This window comes from Embiotoca jacksoni, unplaced genomic scaffold, assembly GCF_022577435.1.
Source record: "Embiotoca jacksoni isolate LCO1_2020_lvr unplaced genomic scaffold, fEmbJac1.0.p SCAF_7, whole genome shotgun sequence".
Classification (NCBI taxonomy): domain Eukaryota; kingdom Metazoa; phylum Chordata; class Actinopteri; family Embiotocidae; genus Embiotoca; species Embiotoca jacksoni.
The window spans coordinates 5,574,408-5,591,956 of NW_027185425.1; the positions used below are offsets into that span (position 1 = coordinate 5,574,408).

At 42.2% G+C, this 17,549-nt stretch overlaps 3 protein-coding genes across 4 annotated transcripts; all 3 read left to right on the forward strand.

Moving 5' to 3' along the window:
* The first annotated feature begins 44 nt into the window (after positions 1-44).
* Positions 45-1,757, forward strand: s100a11 (S100 calcium binding protein A11). Its single transcript, XM_069176403.1, has 3 exons — positions 45-149; positions 256-395; positions 1,425-1,757. The coding sequence occupies exons 2-3, from the start codon at positions 267-269 to the stop codon at positions 1,557-1,559; spliced, it is 264 nt and encodes an 87-aa protein (XP_069032504.1). The 5' UTR covers positions 45-149; positions 256-266; the 3' UTR covers positions 1,560-1,757.
* A 1,377-nt stretch (positions 1,758-3,134) lies between these two features.
* On the forward strand, positions 3,135-10,893 carry s100u (S100 calcium binding protein U). The gene is made up of 3 exons (XM_069176694.1): positions 3,135-3,409; positions 6,157-6,287; positions 6,627-10,893. Exons 2-3 carry the CDS (start codon positions 6,168-6,170, stop codon positions 7,194-7,196), a joined length of 690 nt encoding a protein of 229 aa, XP_069032795.1. The 5' UTR covers positions 3,135-3,409; positions 6,157-6,167; the 3' UTR covers positions 7,197-10,893.
* Positions 10,894-11,120: 227 nt separating this feature from the next.
* Positions 11,121-13,925, forward strand: s100s (S100 calcium binding protein S). 2 transcript variants are annotated; one of them, XM_069176785.1, is made up of 4 exons: positions 11,121-11,183; positions 12,321-12,367; positions 12,712-12,865; positions 13,166-13,925. In XM_069176785.1, exons 2-4 carry the CDS (start codon positions 12,354-12,356, stop codon positions 13,355-13,357), a joined length of 360 nt encoding a protein of 119 aa, XP_069032886.1. In that variant the 5' UTR covers positions 11,121-11,183; positions 12,321-12,353; the 3' UTR covers positions 13,358-13,925. The 2 variants fall into 2 exon arrangements, with proteins under 2 accessions (XP_069032886.1, XP_069032887.1); XM_069176786.1 differs by lacking the exon at positions 12,321-12,367 and having other exon boundaries at positions 11,136-11,183.
* The last annotated feature ends 3,624 nt before the right edge of the window (positions 13,926-17,549 follow it).

Consider the following 17,549-nt stretch of genomic DNA (forward strand, 5'->3'; position numbering starts at 1 on the left):
GGAGCAGAGGGCAGGTTGAGGGTTTTCCGCTGATGTGTGCATCACTGAACAGAGATGGAGCGTATAAATTTAAGAGGTGATGGTCAGAGCTGAGAAGTGACAAGGTTCTTGGTACCCGCTACAACACGCCACGCTTCATCCAAACACAGGTGAGACAACAGGTTTTCTTTTATTTGCAATTCTACATTTGTTCTTGTGTAAAAGATGCATTCAGCTTTGCTGAGGTTTTTGTTTCTCTGTTTATCTACTTTACAGCACAAACCATCATGGAAGCGGCCATCACCACCATGGTCACCGAGTTCAAGGCGCACGCTGGGAAAGACGGATCCTCCAGCACCCTGAGCAGGGATGAATTCCAAAACCTGGTGACTTCTCAGCTTCCCAACCTCGTCAAGGTACGTCTCTGAAGTTGTTTTTTACCCTCTTTGCCTTAACTGCATGAGCAACTGACACACAGACATGAAAGAAACTGTAGTTTATTGTGCAATACTGAGCTGTTTTGGAGCCTAGCACCATGTCACTGTACTGCTATGACTTAATTACGTTTACATATCACTCCACTGGTGTTTCCCTTTACAACAAATCTGTTTTTGATACCAATTAGTTTTACAGACGTTGTCCTGGTTTGCAAATATGAAAAACTCGACATTATCATTGTTTTTAAAGCTACAACATAGCCTACACTTTGCATATTAAAAAAAGGCCAAATTCTGCGCACTTTATTTACATTTCCTAGAGTTTTTTTTTTTTTTTAAGTACTGCACGCTCTTAGCACGACATACTAAATGGGGTTGCATGTGACATACCCCATGAGGTATGATTTTTTTTTTACATTTTTAAACAAAAGATGACGGGTGTGATTAAAAATTAAAATCTAAAATCAGTATCTTCAACACAAGTTAAAGTCTTACACATGCTGACTTTGTCGGGCCAACAGAACAAAGCTATTCACTTTATAATGGCATTAAATGAGGGAAAGCAAGCTAAGACAATATATCTCAGAAATCACAGCCATTAAATGTAGCTAAAGACGTCTACTTGATAAATGCTAAAATTATCAGCTGTTCAAATTTGTGACAACTGAAATCTTTTATGTATAATGTAGAATTGCTTCTTGTTGTCAGGCAAATTAGTCAAACACTGTATGTTTGTGTGCAAAACATATTAAGTGCACATTTTAAAATGTATATTTACTTCGTACATGTTTTATAAATGCTGTCAACATACATAACATAAATAAGCACAGACTGAATATGTGCCTTTGAAGGCTTTAATCATCAAGGAACCGTAAAATAAGTGTTAGTCAGTGATATTTATTGCCTCACTCAGCCATTAGGTGGCAGGACAGTCTTTCATAGCAGCTGCTGTTGCAGCTCAGAGTGACATTGTAATGCTTAGAGTGTCTTCTGTGTGATGGCCCGCAGAATGCCAGGGATCCTGGAGCGATTGACCAGCTCATGGGCTCTCTGGATGAAAACAATGACGGGGAGCTGACTTTCTCCGAGTTCTGGCAGCTGATTGGGAAACTGGCGAGCAAACAGGGAGGCTTCAGCCAGTAGAGCTTGCCATCTCCTGTCATGTCGTGGCTTTAAAATGAAGAACTCCATTGAAGGCTGTCCAGCTGTAAACTAATTTGGCACTTGAATTCTTTTATCGCTCCACCAATGCCACATGTGTAACTCCTTCGTTAACCATTTGCTGAATGCAGGGAACTTTGAATTAAAGGCTTCATTGTCTCCAACCCTCAACCACCAACACTCTGCCTCCTGTCATTCATTCACCACATTATATGATGTCCAGCCGCTCACATTTGAGCAGGAGTGTATTACAGCCTTGATTTGGGGCCTGTAATCCTATATGCATTACTGCTGTCACTACACCATCCAGACCATATCTTGTTCCATAGAGCCTAATAATGCACAAAGCTGCCTGTCCAAGCATTGAGCAGCAATGATGCAAAAGCGTAGCCTTGTCTTCTTTACTGCCTGTCAGTGAGGCCTCAGTGGAATGTAGAATGGGAATGTGTGAGACCAATAATATCCCATTGTATTAAAGAGGACTTGTTTTGCATAATTTTGGTTTTTGCAGTTTGCAGTTGCAGTTTTTTACATAGTGCCTCCGTAGCTGGTAATTCTTAATGTTACGGTCACTTTGTATTAATTCTGATGTCTAGACAGAGTTATGTGCACTGGCATCCTCTCCAGCTGGTTTATGGCCTATAGTCCTGTTTTTAATTTCGTTAAAGAAGCGGTGCTGCTAACTAATTTTGAGATCTTTCTGCTGATAAGTAAATGTGACCTTTGTGTCCAAATTGCACATGTTAAGGTGCCAGTGTGGGAGGAGTGGTGATGGGAAAATGAGTCAGCAGTTGCTTAATGAGAGACAAAATGAGCAAGGCAACCCACAGTAAGGACTGTGTGTACATTGTCTGTATAGAAAAGTCCCCTTGTACAGTAGTTGGCAGTCTTACAGGGAGGTACCAGTTGTGAGATATAATCTGTGGATGGAATTTGAAAAACGAATAGAAAGACTTAAAAACCTTTTTCAAAAATGGAGCAAGACTGCTTTACCTCTTGCACCACATTTGCCACCCACTCTGGCTTTCCTGCAGTATTTTCACTGAAGATTCCTTCACTCTCAAATTTCCAAAGTGTCAGCTGGGAAAAGGTCCGGCCCTCTAACAGACAAATTAAAGTTTTAAACAGTGTTTTATTGCTCAAAAATATTATTTTGTTTGGCACTTTTCATGGGGTACTAAAGGACTGAAATTGTCCCTGTAACACATTTGTGTTGTTAGCTGCCATGCAGATGCGTAGGTGTTCCTCCCTAAGCAGAATGATAAGATTCTGGCTTATGAATATTGCTACTTTCTATTTCAAAGTTGTTCCTGTCTCTTCATTTAAGAAGTGAAATACTTTTTGAAAAACGCCTGAGACTTGTGCAGATGAAGTAATCCCACCCGCCCTGTCTCCTCGTCCCAGCATGAAGCAGCTCCAAGCCACAAGCCTGGCGAGTTGGCGTGAAACTGAGCAAATCACACATGACGTGAAACAGCTGGCCCGTGAGCCAAATATAATTCCAATAAAAAAACAAAACAAGTATAAGTGTTTTGATACACTTTAACTCGCTTTTCATGAGCGTTAGGGTCGCGCTCTTCCACATTCCCGGTTCTCTTTCTCTCTCTCTCTCTCTCTCTCTCTTCCAGGTACACGCCCTTTGACTTGTGAGGGGGAAAAGTTTTAAGGACAGAAAAAAAAAAAAAAAAAAACTAAATCACGGAAGAGAATCTGCAGTCCTACTAGTTTGGCAAGTTCTCTGGGCTCAAAGCAACGAAGAAAGGCGGAGAAGAGGGCAGAAACTCAAATTTGCGCACATTTACACACTTCTCTTGTCCCGCAGACGGTAAACGGTGAGTTGAATGCGTCTTTTTGGTTTATATGGGGTTTCTCCTCCGTAGAAGCTGCTTATTTGCTCGTCGTTTTTGCCACGTTTCGATAAACTCTTGCAAGAGCCATCCCATGAAACTTGGCCGCTGTCTGACTGCAGGACGGTTTCAGTGACTCCAGTCCTCCGAAGTTTTGGGCTCAAGTTGCACTTTCATTAAAGTGTAAATCATGAGAGTTGGTCGCTATTTTGCTTTTATTTGCTTTTACTTTTCAGTTTTGTTGGCTGTGCGTGATTGCCATATTCTTCTACGTCTCCTCTTCAGGGAAAGATATGTGATATTTTGATAGAGATCAGTTGTCAAGTTGTCGATCAGTTGCAGACATCGTGTCAAGAACTAAAGTGACTCGAGGTGACAGAGTATTGGGCTTAAACGTTGCACAACCATTGGGCAACCGGGTCGCGCGTAAAAGCGCATTTTTGAGAAAGGTTTTGACCATTTTGAGACAATATGGTATTTAGAAAGAGGCCCACAGGAGTGACAGTCTGGCTTACTGGGTGGATTTGTTGAGTTGTGTCGTGTATAACAACGTATGTCATTACTGTTTCTCAATATTTAAACCTGTGGCGTGAGTTCTGGCAAACCTGATGCTTATATTGATAATGTCACGCACACGTTTCAACGTTCAGGTGTCTCTATTTTCAAACCTCGCTGAAGAATTGGATGTAAGACGGTCACTGCACGTCTGCTCGCCGCAATTTACAGCCACAACCTAACTTGTTCCTCTGTTAATATTTTATGCCACACTAACGGTAGTATTGTCATTACTCTGCGCACATACCGTATCACATTCGCCTATTTGGAAACGTAACACTCAATCTCCTTTGGGCTCTGGAGGGAAACGGGAAACCTCTAGTTGTAGGGCTGTATATTTAATTATTTGCGTCGTTGTTTTGGGGGCTTTTAAGGCAAATAACGGAGATTAGTTTGTCTCTCGAGTTGGACAACATGAAGCTCTGACGTGGGACAGTTGAAGTCTTGACTTAATTTGTCTAAATTAGGGCACGCTATCCAAGCAATACCACATTAAGACAGGTCGGTGTCTAAATAATTAATGTGAGAATGGACAGAAATGGAAATCCAAGAATAGAATAAATGTATTTTGGGGTTGTTATGGGGGTAGGGCACGCTGAGAGCTGTTGAGGCCCTTGTGTACTCAGGCAGCAGAGGGTGTGTCACTGGTGCAGGAAGAAGTCCCCTAACGTTCCTACAGGACTATGATATAACAAAAAACTGTCATCTTATCTAAGGGTGGTAATTAAAAAAAAATTTAAAAAAAAGGTGCCAAAATAACTTGTATTTTAAAATGCATTCTTAAAACAACCTGTTTTCATAATCAGAGATATATGTTCTCACCGTTGCATGCAAACTTGTGGTTGTGGTGTGCTCATGGGGTGGCTCAGTGGGACAGACGGTTAGAAATCACCAGGACACTTGCAAAATCTGAAAGGGGTCGAGTGAAATGTCAGATTATAATGGCCCTATGCTGTCAGAGCTTGTTGTCCCTTAATGAGACTAACAGGCACATGCCCTAATTGGCCACATATCCTATGCTTGTGGTGACTAAATTGCTTACTTGGAGGGTGCTTTAGTGAAATGTGCACTTCAGTAATTGAGATATTGATTTGCTGTCTACAAATTACCAAGTGACACGAGCAAGACCACATTGGTTGTTGGAACAAAGAGTCTGTATGGTGCGTTTTCTTGTCAGTGTAACCTCCCTGTTTGCTCTGAAGAATTTGAATATTGAAGCTGACAGACGACTACATTTGCCTCAAACATATCCTCTCGCTGCTTTGGGGCAAACTAGCTCGGAGTTGGCCTGTAAATTCCTGTCTAAGTGATCTCCACAGACAGCAATGAATGGAATTCCTACAAACATGTCTCACCTACTGGCTTGTTACAGTTTGAGCAATGTGTGTCGGTTAGTTATACATCCGTCGAGATCTTAACTCTTGATTGTCTCTCTGTCCAAGTCTGGCAGACTCTCAAATATTTGGGCTGTTTGAATGTATTGGGATAAACTGTTGATGTGTAATGATAAACTGGTTAGCTGTAGCCTAACTGTCAGAAACATTAGTGTGTTTGTATACAAGAGTCATTGAGGTCAGTGGCTTGAGAAGAAAAAAAGAGTAGCCGAGTGAAAACAAGGATGACACAGTGGCAGGTAAAGGAAGAGAGAGTGGCACTGAAAGAGAGAGGCAAGTACAGTTGGCAAGGTAGCAAAGGCAAGACAGAAAGAAAGGAGAGGGAGAGAGGAGCAGACAGGGACTAGGTAATCCCTTGGGTAATCTGAAACCCAGTCCCCTCAGTAGCTTCAGTAGATCAGATGACCTATCAAAGATCAGAACTTCCATTGTGCATCACAGCTTGTCTCTCAATCAGACTCCCTCTCACCCTCCCCACTTATTTCACGTCACCATCCCTCCCTTATTGCGGCTCTAGGCTCAACACCTGAAACGAAAGCCCTCACAGGGACATGAGGAGATCCTCTGTTTCATTTTCCACTGCATGTGCCTGTTACTCAAGTGTGTTTGGAATCCGACTGTCCTGCAATTTCCCCCCTTTACACAGCCCACGACAATGGTTTAATCACCTCAGCCATGATCTATCTATCTCTCTCTCTCTCTCTATCTCTCTCTCTATCTCTCTATCTCTCTCTCTCCCCCCCCCCTCCCTATCTCACACCTCTTGACTTCTTCTTTTCCCAGAGAGAGGAGTTATGGAGGGTGCCATTGCGACCATGGTGAAGGTCTTCATGAAGTCCTCCAAAGGAAAGGAGAGTCTAGGAAAGAAAGATTTCCAAAACCTCGTCACATCCCAGTTCAGCAACATTCTTTCGGTTAGGAAATCTTTATTGAACTTCTCTGAATTGTTGCCAGCACTTGCATTATGTAACCGTCTCACACAACAGCACACAGTAATATTGTAGTATTAGCAGTGGCCAGGCTTAACCTGTCCATATTTTTAACATGATTGTGATTGTGACCAGTTACAGTAGGTGAAGGAGGAAAGTGATCCAATATGATAGAATGACATTCATCTACATTATAATGTAAATTGAGCCACTGATACAGGGTCATTTACTAATCGTGTGTAGTGATTTCACTAATGAGAGTCCAGGTAGAGTTACTCATCACCATGCTTGGTTGTCTGATGGTTGTGTGTGCCTACCACCCAGGGCACAGAGAGCAAGGAGGCGGTCAGCAACATGGGCCAGGGACTGGACACAGACCACGATGGCAAGGTTGGCTTCGAGGAGTACATGAAGCTAATCGGCTACCTGGCGTCCTCGCTCAGCGAGCAGCGTGGCCTCGACAAAGAGGAGCCTGCACAGAACGCTGCATCCGGACAAGTTGCACAGTGCACCCCCGACAAAGAGGAAGGGAAGCCAGAGGCAAAGGAGGAAGCAAAGCCAGAGGCAAATGAAGAGGCAAAGGCAGAAGCAAATGCTGAAGTGAAGGTAGAAGCAAAGGCAGAGGGGGAGACACAGCCTGAAACAGCAAAGGAAGAGCCGGCAGCAGCGGCAGCAGCAGTGCTGGCAGCAGCAGTGCCGGCAGCAGCAGTGCCGGCGGCAGCAGTGCCGGCAGCAGCAGCAGCAGTGCCGGCAGCAGTGGAGGTGGCCGCAGCAGCAGTAGAAGAGGTTGTGAAAGAAGTGGAGGAAACGGTAAAGGTGGAAGAGGCTGTAGAGAAGGTGGCTGCTGCAGTGGAAGAAGAAGTGGAGAAGAAGACAGAGGAGGCGACCTCATAGGGGACAATCCATTCCTTCACAAAAAAAAGTCGCACTACACATTTACATTCAACACTACACAAAACACAGCATTAATAATACCAAAATAAGTTTGAAATCCAACGATTTTTTTTTTTTGATTTTTTTTTTTTTTTTAATATACAACTTTTGAATACAAAATATTGATGAAAGTTCAAACACCACAAACCCAGCTCTGAAAGACCACCACTCATTTTATGAGAAACGATTTGTGTACATACCAGTAGAACTATTGCTTTGTACCAGTAGTTACCACTATGTTCATAATACAGCATGTGCATCCCACTATATAGCACATTTACCTCATTATGATTATATACTATGATAGCATGCAAACGTACACTACCATGTGCATGCCAAATCCCTGTGAAACTTTTCTGCAAACTATGACTTTCCTGCACACGTGACCAAAGTGTTACCGCATCTTAACACACCACTGCAGACAAGGAGTCCTTACTCCTGGTGTTCTCTCTGTCTGGGCCTCTTCCACAGCTGTATCATGCAGCCTTACATCGCGCAGTGCTATAGGTCCTTGATGTGGTATACATTCAACCTGTTCTCATTCCAGGATGTCAATATTGCCGTTTTGTCTCGGCCCATTGGCGTCTCAGAGACACGAACAAGGTGCCTTAGATTCAAGCAACAAAAATGAGGTTTAGGAAAAGATCATGGTTTGGGTTAAATGTGACACAGTTTGGTTAGGGTTAAGCACAAAAACTACTTGGTTAGGGTTTGAAAAAAGTAATTTACATCTTGCAAGGGACTTAAAGGAATAGTTTCACATTTTGGGAAATGCGTCTATTAGCTTATTAGCCAAATGACACTACTCTTATATGCGTCCATTGACTGAAGCTACAGCCACCAGCCAGTTAACTCGGCTGAGTATAAAGACTCGAAATGGGTAAACTACTAGCTTAGTATTGTCCATAACATCTACAAGCACCTCTGAAGCTCACTAATTACATTCTTTTTTTGTTTCCTCAAAATTGAGTTTTTGTGGTAAAAAGCAAACAAGATATAAAGAGTTGGTTGGAAAGAGCCAGGCTCACTGTTTCTCTTAGTGTTTATGCATGGCCATACAGACGTGAGACTGGTACAAGTCTTCCCATCTATCTCTTGGAACAAAAGTCAATAATCGCATTTCCAACCATTCTTTTAATGGTTGCATGCAAATCTGACACCAAACCTTTTTTTGTTTTGTTTACATTCTCCCCTTTGAATTCACTGCTATGGAGCTTGCTTAGCATGACAATAAACAAACTGTTTTGATGGAGCTTTGCATTACTTCACATCACCTTAATTGTGTCCTCAACGCCCCGTCACACCCTCATCTATCTCTTCCTAGTCTACTTTATGGACTCTCTGCTTCTTTCTCTGTGTAAATCCCCAAAAAGTTCATCTGAAGTTCATAGTATATTCTCTTCACTGGTAATCAGCCATAAATTTGGACCTGGAAGATCAGGTGTGACCTTTGGTTAAATAATTAAGGTTTGAGGATGGAATCCACACCAAAGGATCCTTACGGTCAAAAGGGAGCCCACAATAGTCCCATGGGAGCAGGCTGGTGACTAGAGGAACAGGTCAGGGAAGGTTTTCATGCAACCTAATCCACCTGGATTAGAGGTGAAGGAGAAGAACAAGATAACAAAACATCAAGAAGTCAAGAAACCCATAACAGGTGTCACTTGGTGGAAACACTTTTTTTAAAATTAGTGCCTTTGTTGTTATTTTGCTTTTAAAACCATGGCAGGTTCTACTTACTGACCCGTGCTGGACAGTACATTATCTGGAGTGACCCCTGGTAGCACTGGATAGAAGGGGAGTGACAATAAAGGTCTCAGTAGAAACTTGACCTCTGTTGTGGAGGCTCCCTTTTAAAAATGCTCATTGTTGTTTGTTGTTTTCTGCTAGCTTAGGCATCCGGTTGGTCAGGTTTACGTGTTTGTTTGTCGGTCACACCCTTGTACAGTTTAAAGACCCCGTTTGACCTGCAACTGGATCCTTGTGTAGCAGGCACTGGGAAATTACTGGATTAGGCATTTAATGGGTAACACACCCTGGGACGCAAACAATTACATGAAAGTAATCCCGGGCTCCAGTGATCATGCCCATCAGACCAGGTGGTAGTGTCAAAGGGATCGTTGTCAGACGTTGTACTTTTTTAAGCAAAAAAAAACAAAAACAAATACTGAGCCGTCAATATGAATCTTTGTGGTGTTGTCTTTTACAACAGCATAATAATAAGATGTTGCATGCTATCAACATATTTCCTAGATATTATCATTGTATTATCATTAATGTGGCCATTATTTAAGTTCTACTTGGCCTCTTTATATTTAACTTTTAAACCTATACCTAACTCTTGTTTGGACCACTATGGAGATCACTTGAAAATGTGCTTCTTTGTCTCGTTATATGCAATTTGTTAATTACAATTTAATGATTTGTAAATTGTCTCGTCATCAATAATGCAGCCATGAGAAAAAGGCTTGTGTTGCAGGCCTGCTATGTTATAGGTGGCCAGCTGCGGAGTGCACGCGTTTCGGGCACACTACCAAATGTGCACCTTTTGCACCGTCAGAGCACCTGGCACTTCAAACTGCTCCACAGCAAAACGGGCAAGACAAATAAGCTCGAGTCATGTGATCACCCTGCCTCACTGCGACACTCCCATTGTAAATACTCTCATTTACACTTACTCTGCTCAGCCTTTATACTCGCACAACGCTGTGTTTCCTGCATTTGCTATTACTAACAAACTTCTTGCACATTCTGGACCTTTTTAGACTATAATTTCTGTTATTAAAATCTATATACCATTTTTTATATCAGAATGCTTTTTCGGGACTTCCTGTGAATAATAGAAATATCAGTCTCTTGCGATATCTGCAGTACATGCATGCAGTATATGTTTATTGGAAAGTCCACCTTTCCATCATAACAACCCCTGTGGTGCTGCTTTAGAGTAGCTGAGTTAAAGTTGCAGTCTGGTAGATCAAACTAAATTCACTTCCCTGGCGGGTTAAAATGACTAAATTCCAGTATTTTAAGTGAGCAGATCTGGATTAAACATCATCCGGAAGTTATTTCACCACAATTAATTTTGTATTTGAACCTGTTTGAAATAGCAGATGGGCTTACAGTACCAGAGCTTGTCGAACTGTCTGCCCTGGCAGTTTTTGTTCACTCTCCTAAAGTGTAAACCCCACCCAGCCTTAACTCGTGTAGATTAAAAACATGCTGGAACCGCACACAGCAGATTTGCAGCAGGGAGTGTTTGCAGCCAGACTTCTATTACAGCACAATACGTCTCATTCATTCTGACACACAGTAGATGAAGATAAAAGCCTGTTAGGAATCCTCCCTCCAAGTGAATATATAAAGTGTACCAACAAATATGTGGATGTGCTTTTAAGCCTCATTGGGTCAACATGTTTGTGATTATACGACCACTCCCAGGATATTGTGCAGGCTTTCATCACTCTGCGTAGATGTACTCTGTTTATTTCCTGCCAAGTACTCGAGGGTATGTGTGAGCTTAGCATTTGGACTCGTTTCAGTCCACTGACATGTCCAATAAACTTCACTATGCTAATATTTCAACTTCACATGTATTGCTGTATCATGTTTGCTTATTCTTTGTACACAATATTGAATAAAACTGTGACAGTAACATGTTTGCATTTGTGGCTTTCTCACTTAAAAATCCACATATCACATAATGTGCACGTGTGATGAGGAGAGGAAGGGAGAGAAAACACCTGCAGAGAGAGAGGAGGGGGTAGGTAAGAGAAACAGAAGCAGATAAGTGGGTGAAGGAGTTTGGGGGGGTGAGGAGGGGGAGGAGTTGGAGGGAGAGGGACAGGTGATATTTAAGCCACTGGCAAACTCTCTCCCCCATCCATCTCGGCCTTGGCTCTGTCCCCTGCACCTCTTTAAAGACAAAGGAGGCCCTCCATCAGCACTCAGGTAAGACAGACAACTTGTACGGGTTGCTTCGCTCGACTTTCTCCTCCACATCTGATCAAGCTTGTGAAGTATTTTATTAGGCTGTGCAACTGCAGGAGAATCAAAAAGCTTTAAAGACACTGGGCAGCGGGCGCTTAGCAGCAGACCTGCTCATTCGATGACTTTGTCTTAACAATGTGCATGCTTTCCATTGATGTGCAAGCTTTGAGAAAAGTTGACAGGAAATTTATACACCAGAAAAATATGGAAACAAGTGAAGCCGATAGGGATTTGTGGCAAAGCAGAGTTAGGAAATGAACATATACGCAGCTTTAATTTAGAATAAATAGCTGTAATCATACATGCAATATTTCCTGCTCCAAATTTTTTACATTATTCATCACTCATTGTTCCACCACTAAGATTACACCGTGCATATGCATTATTATCATCTGCAATATTGTGTAACTGATAGCATTTTCGTCTCCATGGTTTCCTATTGTATTGTGGCAGACAGTGAGACAGATGACCCCTATAGATTTTCCAGTTAGCCAGCTTTGGTGTCCTCCGGCCTCCTCTTTTGTCTGCCTGCAACTCTGACCTCTCTGGTCCAATGCGCTGCAGCATGATGAGAGGCAATAACCGCTCACTGACATTCATGTCTCCTTTTGTAATACTTGATGGTGAATAAATCATGCACAGGGAGATTTGCGGATTGATTGTATCCTTCTGTATTTTGTGTGGATTAATGTCAACGGAACTCTTTGTCCAACTTTAAACCTGAGCATAAAGGTTAAATGTGTCTAAGCAAGTGTGGGAGTAAATACTCTCATCTGTATGTTAGTGTATATCGTGACACCTCAGGTTACTCGCCCCCTTAGTTTCTGAATGTGATCACCAGACGAGTGTTGTGTTTCACTCCTGGTTTTGAATGATAAGACTGTTACACGATCGACAGACATGTTTTACAAGCGTCTTTTCTCTGATACCGCAGTGTCAATCGCTATATGCATTACCAATTCAGCTTACAAGAGCGATAACCTGAGGGCCATAAGAACAATAACGGGTGTGCATGTTTTTAAAGCAATGAGACAGAAAGTCTTCATGCTCAAACTTTGCACCATTGACAGTGACTTATTTGTGTCTGTGTGTGCACAGTCTCTCCACGAGTCCAGCACAAGAAGCTCCAAGATGCCGGACACAATGTGTGTAAGACTGTTCAAAAAGCTTTTCCAAAGCTGTACTCCATCTTTCCATCCAAACCTCTGAAATGTAAAACCCAGTAAGGTCACACACACTTAGTGCCCCAATTAATTAAATTCGGGTCAGTAATAGCCTCTGCACTGCTCGCAGAGTGTTATTCAACCCGTTGTGTAGAAATCGGAAAACATCTCCCTGATTTCCTTCTATCCATCAATCTGACTCTCCAACTATCACTTTGTCTTGGAGGTGGCTTCACCCTTGATTGCTATGTGACCGCACATGCATCATGGGCTGGAGCGGGCATTTTGTGACAGAGTCTGACCTTTTGACCCGATTCCTTTCACAGCATGTCCAAGGAGCCCAGTTCCAACCTGGAGAGTGCCATGCAGATGCTCATAAAGACCTTCCACAAGTATTCGGGGAAGGAAGGCGACAAGTACACTCTGAGCAGGGGTGAACTGAAGGAGCTCCTGATAGAAGAGCTGGGGACTTACTTAGGGGTGAGTGTCAGACTGTGCCAAGAAGCAAATAAGTAGTTGTACACTAACACACTAAGGCAGTTTTCAAAATATGCATCACACAAGCAAAAGTATGCACTCACATACTCAAACACACATGCTGGAACTAGCCTGTGCAGCAATGTATGCCCGCTCACTCACACACACACACACACACACACACACACACACACACACACACACACACACACACACACACACACACACACACACACACACACACACACACACACACACGCGACAGAGAACACATTCTTAACCCTCTCTGTTCCCCACTGACAGAACTCCAAAGATAATGAGGCAGTTGAGAAGGTGATGAACGACTTGGACTCCAACAACGACGGGGAGGTGGACTTCACCGAGTTCATCATTCTGATGGGCGCCCTTACAGTCGCCTGCAACGACTTCTTCCTGGAGTTCAAAACAGATGAGAAACCCAAAGAGGGAGGCGAGTCGGCGGAGAAGAAAGATTGAATCAGTGCAAGAGTAAGAGGGGGGGAAAGAAAAGTGGGCGTTAAAGAGGAGGAAGAGGAGGAGGAGAAATGTAAATCAAGAGAGATAGAGGACAGAAGTGCAACGGCCCTTTGTCTTATGCAATTTGTAAACACTACAACTCCACATGAGGGAAGCGGTCCAGCAGTTAGTTTGTGCAGAACATGGGGCCTTCAGTGGGTGTAGTGTTTTCCCTCTGTTTTTCATACCTCAACTTATCCGGAGCTAGTTGTTGCACTCAAAGTGGTGAGCGACTTAACACACACAACAGGGTATATTTCAACGTCTTTAAACTCAAATTCAGCAGTTTTGTTAGGTTGTTAGGGGTTGTTAGATTTAATAAAGCACTGGAAAGAAGGGGAGTTGAGCATTTCTTGCACATGAATAATTTGTGAACATATATTACGTTACAGATGATCATATTATTGTATGTACTCAGTGTTGAAAAATAGAATATGATTTATCCCCTTTCTTGCACCTATTTTGTAATCTTTTTTTTTGGTAATAACCAATCCATGCTTCAAAATATTAAACATGGCATATAACCAACTGTTAATTGTGGTATATTTTGTTTTACACTCTCAAAAATAAAATTACAGACTTAGAATACAAAATACAAATCCTCATGCTGCATGAGTATTCGTCGACATGTCTGGCATGAATCGCTACACCTGGAAATGCAGTTGAATGGAGAAAAGAGGAACAGTGTCAGCAAACTGAGAGTGTGTGTTGGTGTGCAGGCAACCATGTAACCCTGTGTGTACCTGTTCGTGTGTGCGTGTGCGTGTGTGTGTGTGTGTGTGTGTGTGTGTGTGTGTGTGTGTGTGTGTTTTGGGGATTCCCACAGAGTAAACTGCTCCAGCTCACACATCCTGCCAACAATATCCTGCAAGTCTTGTTCCACTAGATATAAGCTGACCCAGATGTTTGACTTGGATCTGCATAGAAAACTTCTTCAAAAAAGGAAGACAGAGAGAAAAGAGGAAGAAAGAGAGTGGGTGTGAGGGAATATAATGAGCGTGTGTGTGTCTGTGCTTGTGCGTGTGTGAATGAAGAAAAGGACAGCAAAGGCAGGGAGTGGATCCAATTTATGAAGTACATCAGTTAAGTATGTGACTTCGAAAGCGGTGGTATAATCACAGAGGAATGCTCAAGTTGCTGTGACTGTGAGCACACTCAGTGTCCCGTGCACACGCACAAATGCACACACACGCACACACACAAACCAGTAAATCAACACGTCCTCTTCCCCCTCATTGGCTTTTATAGCTGCTTGTCAGTTTTAAAATGTTACAGAGGAAAAAATGTGAAGCAGATGAATCACAGATCGTCTCCTTTCAACCAGAGGGATTCCTTTTCTTCTGTGCTTAAAGACAGACTGTTAACCACCACCTCTTCTTACCTTCAGCAATATTACGAAACTGATTCCAGGTCTGTGGGCGTGGTTTTTACGCAATCTGCTTTCATGCCTCAGCCCTCCGCCTCCAAAGGTGTTCTCTGATTGGTAGGTTTGAATATTTGAGCTTGGCGTGTACAGCCCACAGACAGGTAACCATTTTAAAACAGTCTCTGCAAATATTAACCCTGTTTTGGCCTGAAGGGAAACAAACATCCTGTTACAACTGTTGACAGCCTTAGTTACCTGCTTCGTCATTCCAGAGGACCAATAAATCACTTGCTTTTGTGTGGGAAAAAAAGAGTTTGACAAAATATTCTGAACAAAACAGGAGATTCAATGCCAATAAGCAACATTTGTAGTAAGTTTTAATGCAAGGTCAGATCATTTGTTTCCTAACAGGTGCCTATATGTGAATTACAATTACTGCCTTGTGGTTGTTTGCCTCCACTGACCAGTCAAGTTAAGTTTACATCCATGTCTGTCCAGACTCATATCATACATGTAGTTAAGACTGTGAAGGAATCCTTAATGTGTTCACATGCTTGGCCAATAAAGCTGGTTGACAGGAGACAATGCTACAAATATACATGTTCCTGCAACAAAGCTACGAAGTCTAAAACTTGCATGCACAGAGGATTTAACAATCATCACAGGTGGACACTCAAGATTCGTGTCCCTAACTCAGTGTCTGACCAAATGTGAAATGTGGTCACAGTCTCCCCTTCTGTTCCTCAGTTATGGTGTTGAATAATGGGCAGAGAAGGGTTTTTGCAGAACATTATGAAGTCACAGTAAAGTTGACCTTTGACCTTTTGATATAAAATGTCATCACTTCATCATTTTATCCTATTAGACATGTGTGTGTAATTTTGTCACAATTAGCGAATGCCTTATTAAAAGGGCTACAAATGTGTTTTGTGAGGTCAGCGTGACCTTTGACTCCCAAGATTCGATTTAGTTCATTTTTAAATAACATTACATTACATTTCATTTAGCTGACGCTTTTATCCAAAGCGACTTACAATAAGTGCATTTCAACCATGAGGGTACAAAACCCAGAACAACAAGAGTCAAGAAAATACAATTTCTTCAAGAAAGCCAAACTACAAAGTGCTATCAGTAAGTGCCATTTCAAGCGCTACTAAATTTCCGCTGTCCTGATGTCGTTGGGGAGCTCATTCCACCATTTAGGAGCCAGGACAGCAAACAGTCGTGATTTTGTAGAGTGTTTAGCTCGCAGTAAATCCTTTTAAATAGTTCCTGAAGGTGTTCTGATGTTGCGTTCATGAGCATTAAGTGGACAGACAACCTGAAAACATAATGCCTCTGGCCAATGATGTCCCTGGTGCAGATGCATAATAAGGGAATTATTTAATATCAAAAGAGGAACATTGTCAAAAGTAATGAGACCAAATACAACTAATCTGCACCTCATAATCTGCCCCACATATGATGGACAGTCAGACACTGGAAAAAATACTCAGATCCTTTACTTAAGTAAAAGTTTAAATATAGTAAATTACAAGTAAAAATTCTGCATTCAATTTACTACTTAAATAAAAGGACTTTAAATACAAATTCAAATACTATCAAAAGTCCTTGTTCTGATTCTGTGATGCTGTATACAGCCTAGTAAAAGAGAGATGGCAGGTGTCTGTCCAGTGAATTATAGGCTGAGGAGTAGCAGCTGTGAATCAGGGTAAGACTGACATCCTCCAAGAGTTATGCTCCACAGCAGTTACTTAATTATCTGTGGCCTTTGCAACCACACAGGGACAAACAATGACTGGAGGACATCCTGCAAACAGTATCTAAAGCCACGCCTGACCTTACCAGGTGAGGTCATTCAAACTAAAACACGGCAGTCTGTGCTGATGGATCACACATGGCTGCCGCTGCCTGCGTGAGGAAAGGAGATGAGCAACACTAAGCCGGGCCATGTCACTGGCATCGAGCCTGAAGCATCTGATAAGGACGGCAGGAACACTTCGGTTACCAACACAGCAGGTCAAGCGACACCCAGATGTCAAACCACCGTGTCCCTCAGACAGAATCAGTCAGCGATCACGTCAAGCTGTCATGCAAGACGGAGAGTGGGCAACAATTGCATGAGAATAGGATGGCATACACGTAAGAACAAAATGAAATTATTCATTTAAGTATACAGTGGCATAGGTGGCTCCAGGTCTATAGCGTCTGATGATTAATTCCTTTCCAGGTGTCGCTCGCTCTCTCTTGGCTAGAATTTGAGAAGGCTTGCTTTCCTCAGGTTCATGAAATCCATCTTGATAGAAGACCGCAGGGAGACCTTATGGGTGCAGCACACTGCCAGAAAGCAGTCAGGAGACATGTGAAGTACAAAACCCTGGCACTCCACATTCACACAGAACAGGCTTTGAAGTTTTGGAGTACTTTTACTCAACTTTTTATGCAATTTTATGTTTTTAAATCCCTACCTTTAAGATTAAGATTTAATATTTAAAAAACATTGGATAATCTTTACAAATATAACACACTGATTAAGTTCCCAGCGTGTAGTTGGGGCCACTTTCAGATGTCTATGAACTGGCAGCATGTCCACCAAGGAGACATTTCCCCACTAAGCTTCTTTGATGGGTTAATCGAAATAACTCTTCAAAATAAAACAGTTAATGCTAGAGAAGACAAAAGTAAAAAAAAAAAAAAAGTTAAAAAAAAAAAGAAGTGTAGTGTATTTTTCCTTTTTTTCATTCTTTTCACCCCATTAATTATCTCACAACTCCCCATATTTATCTT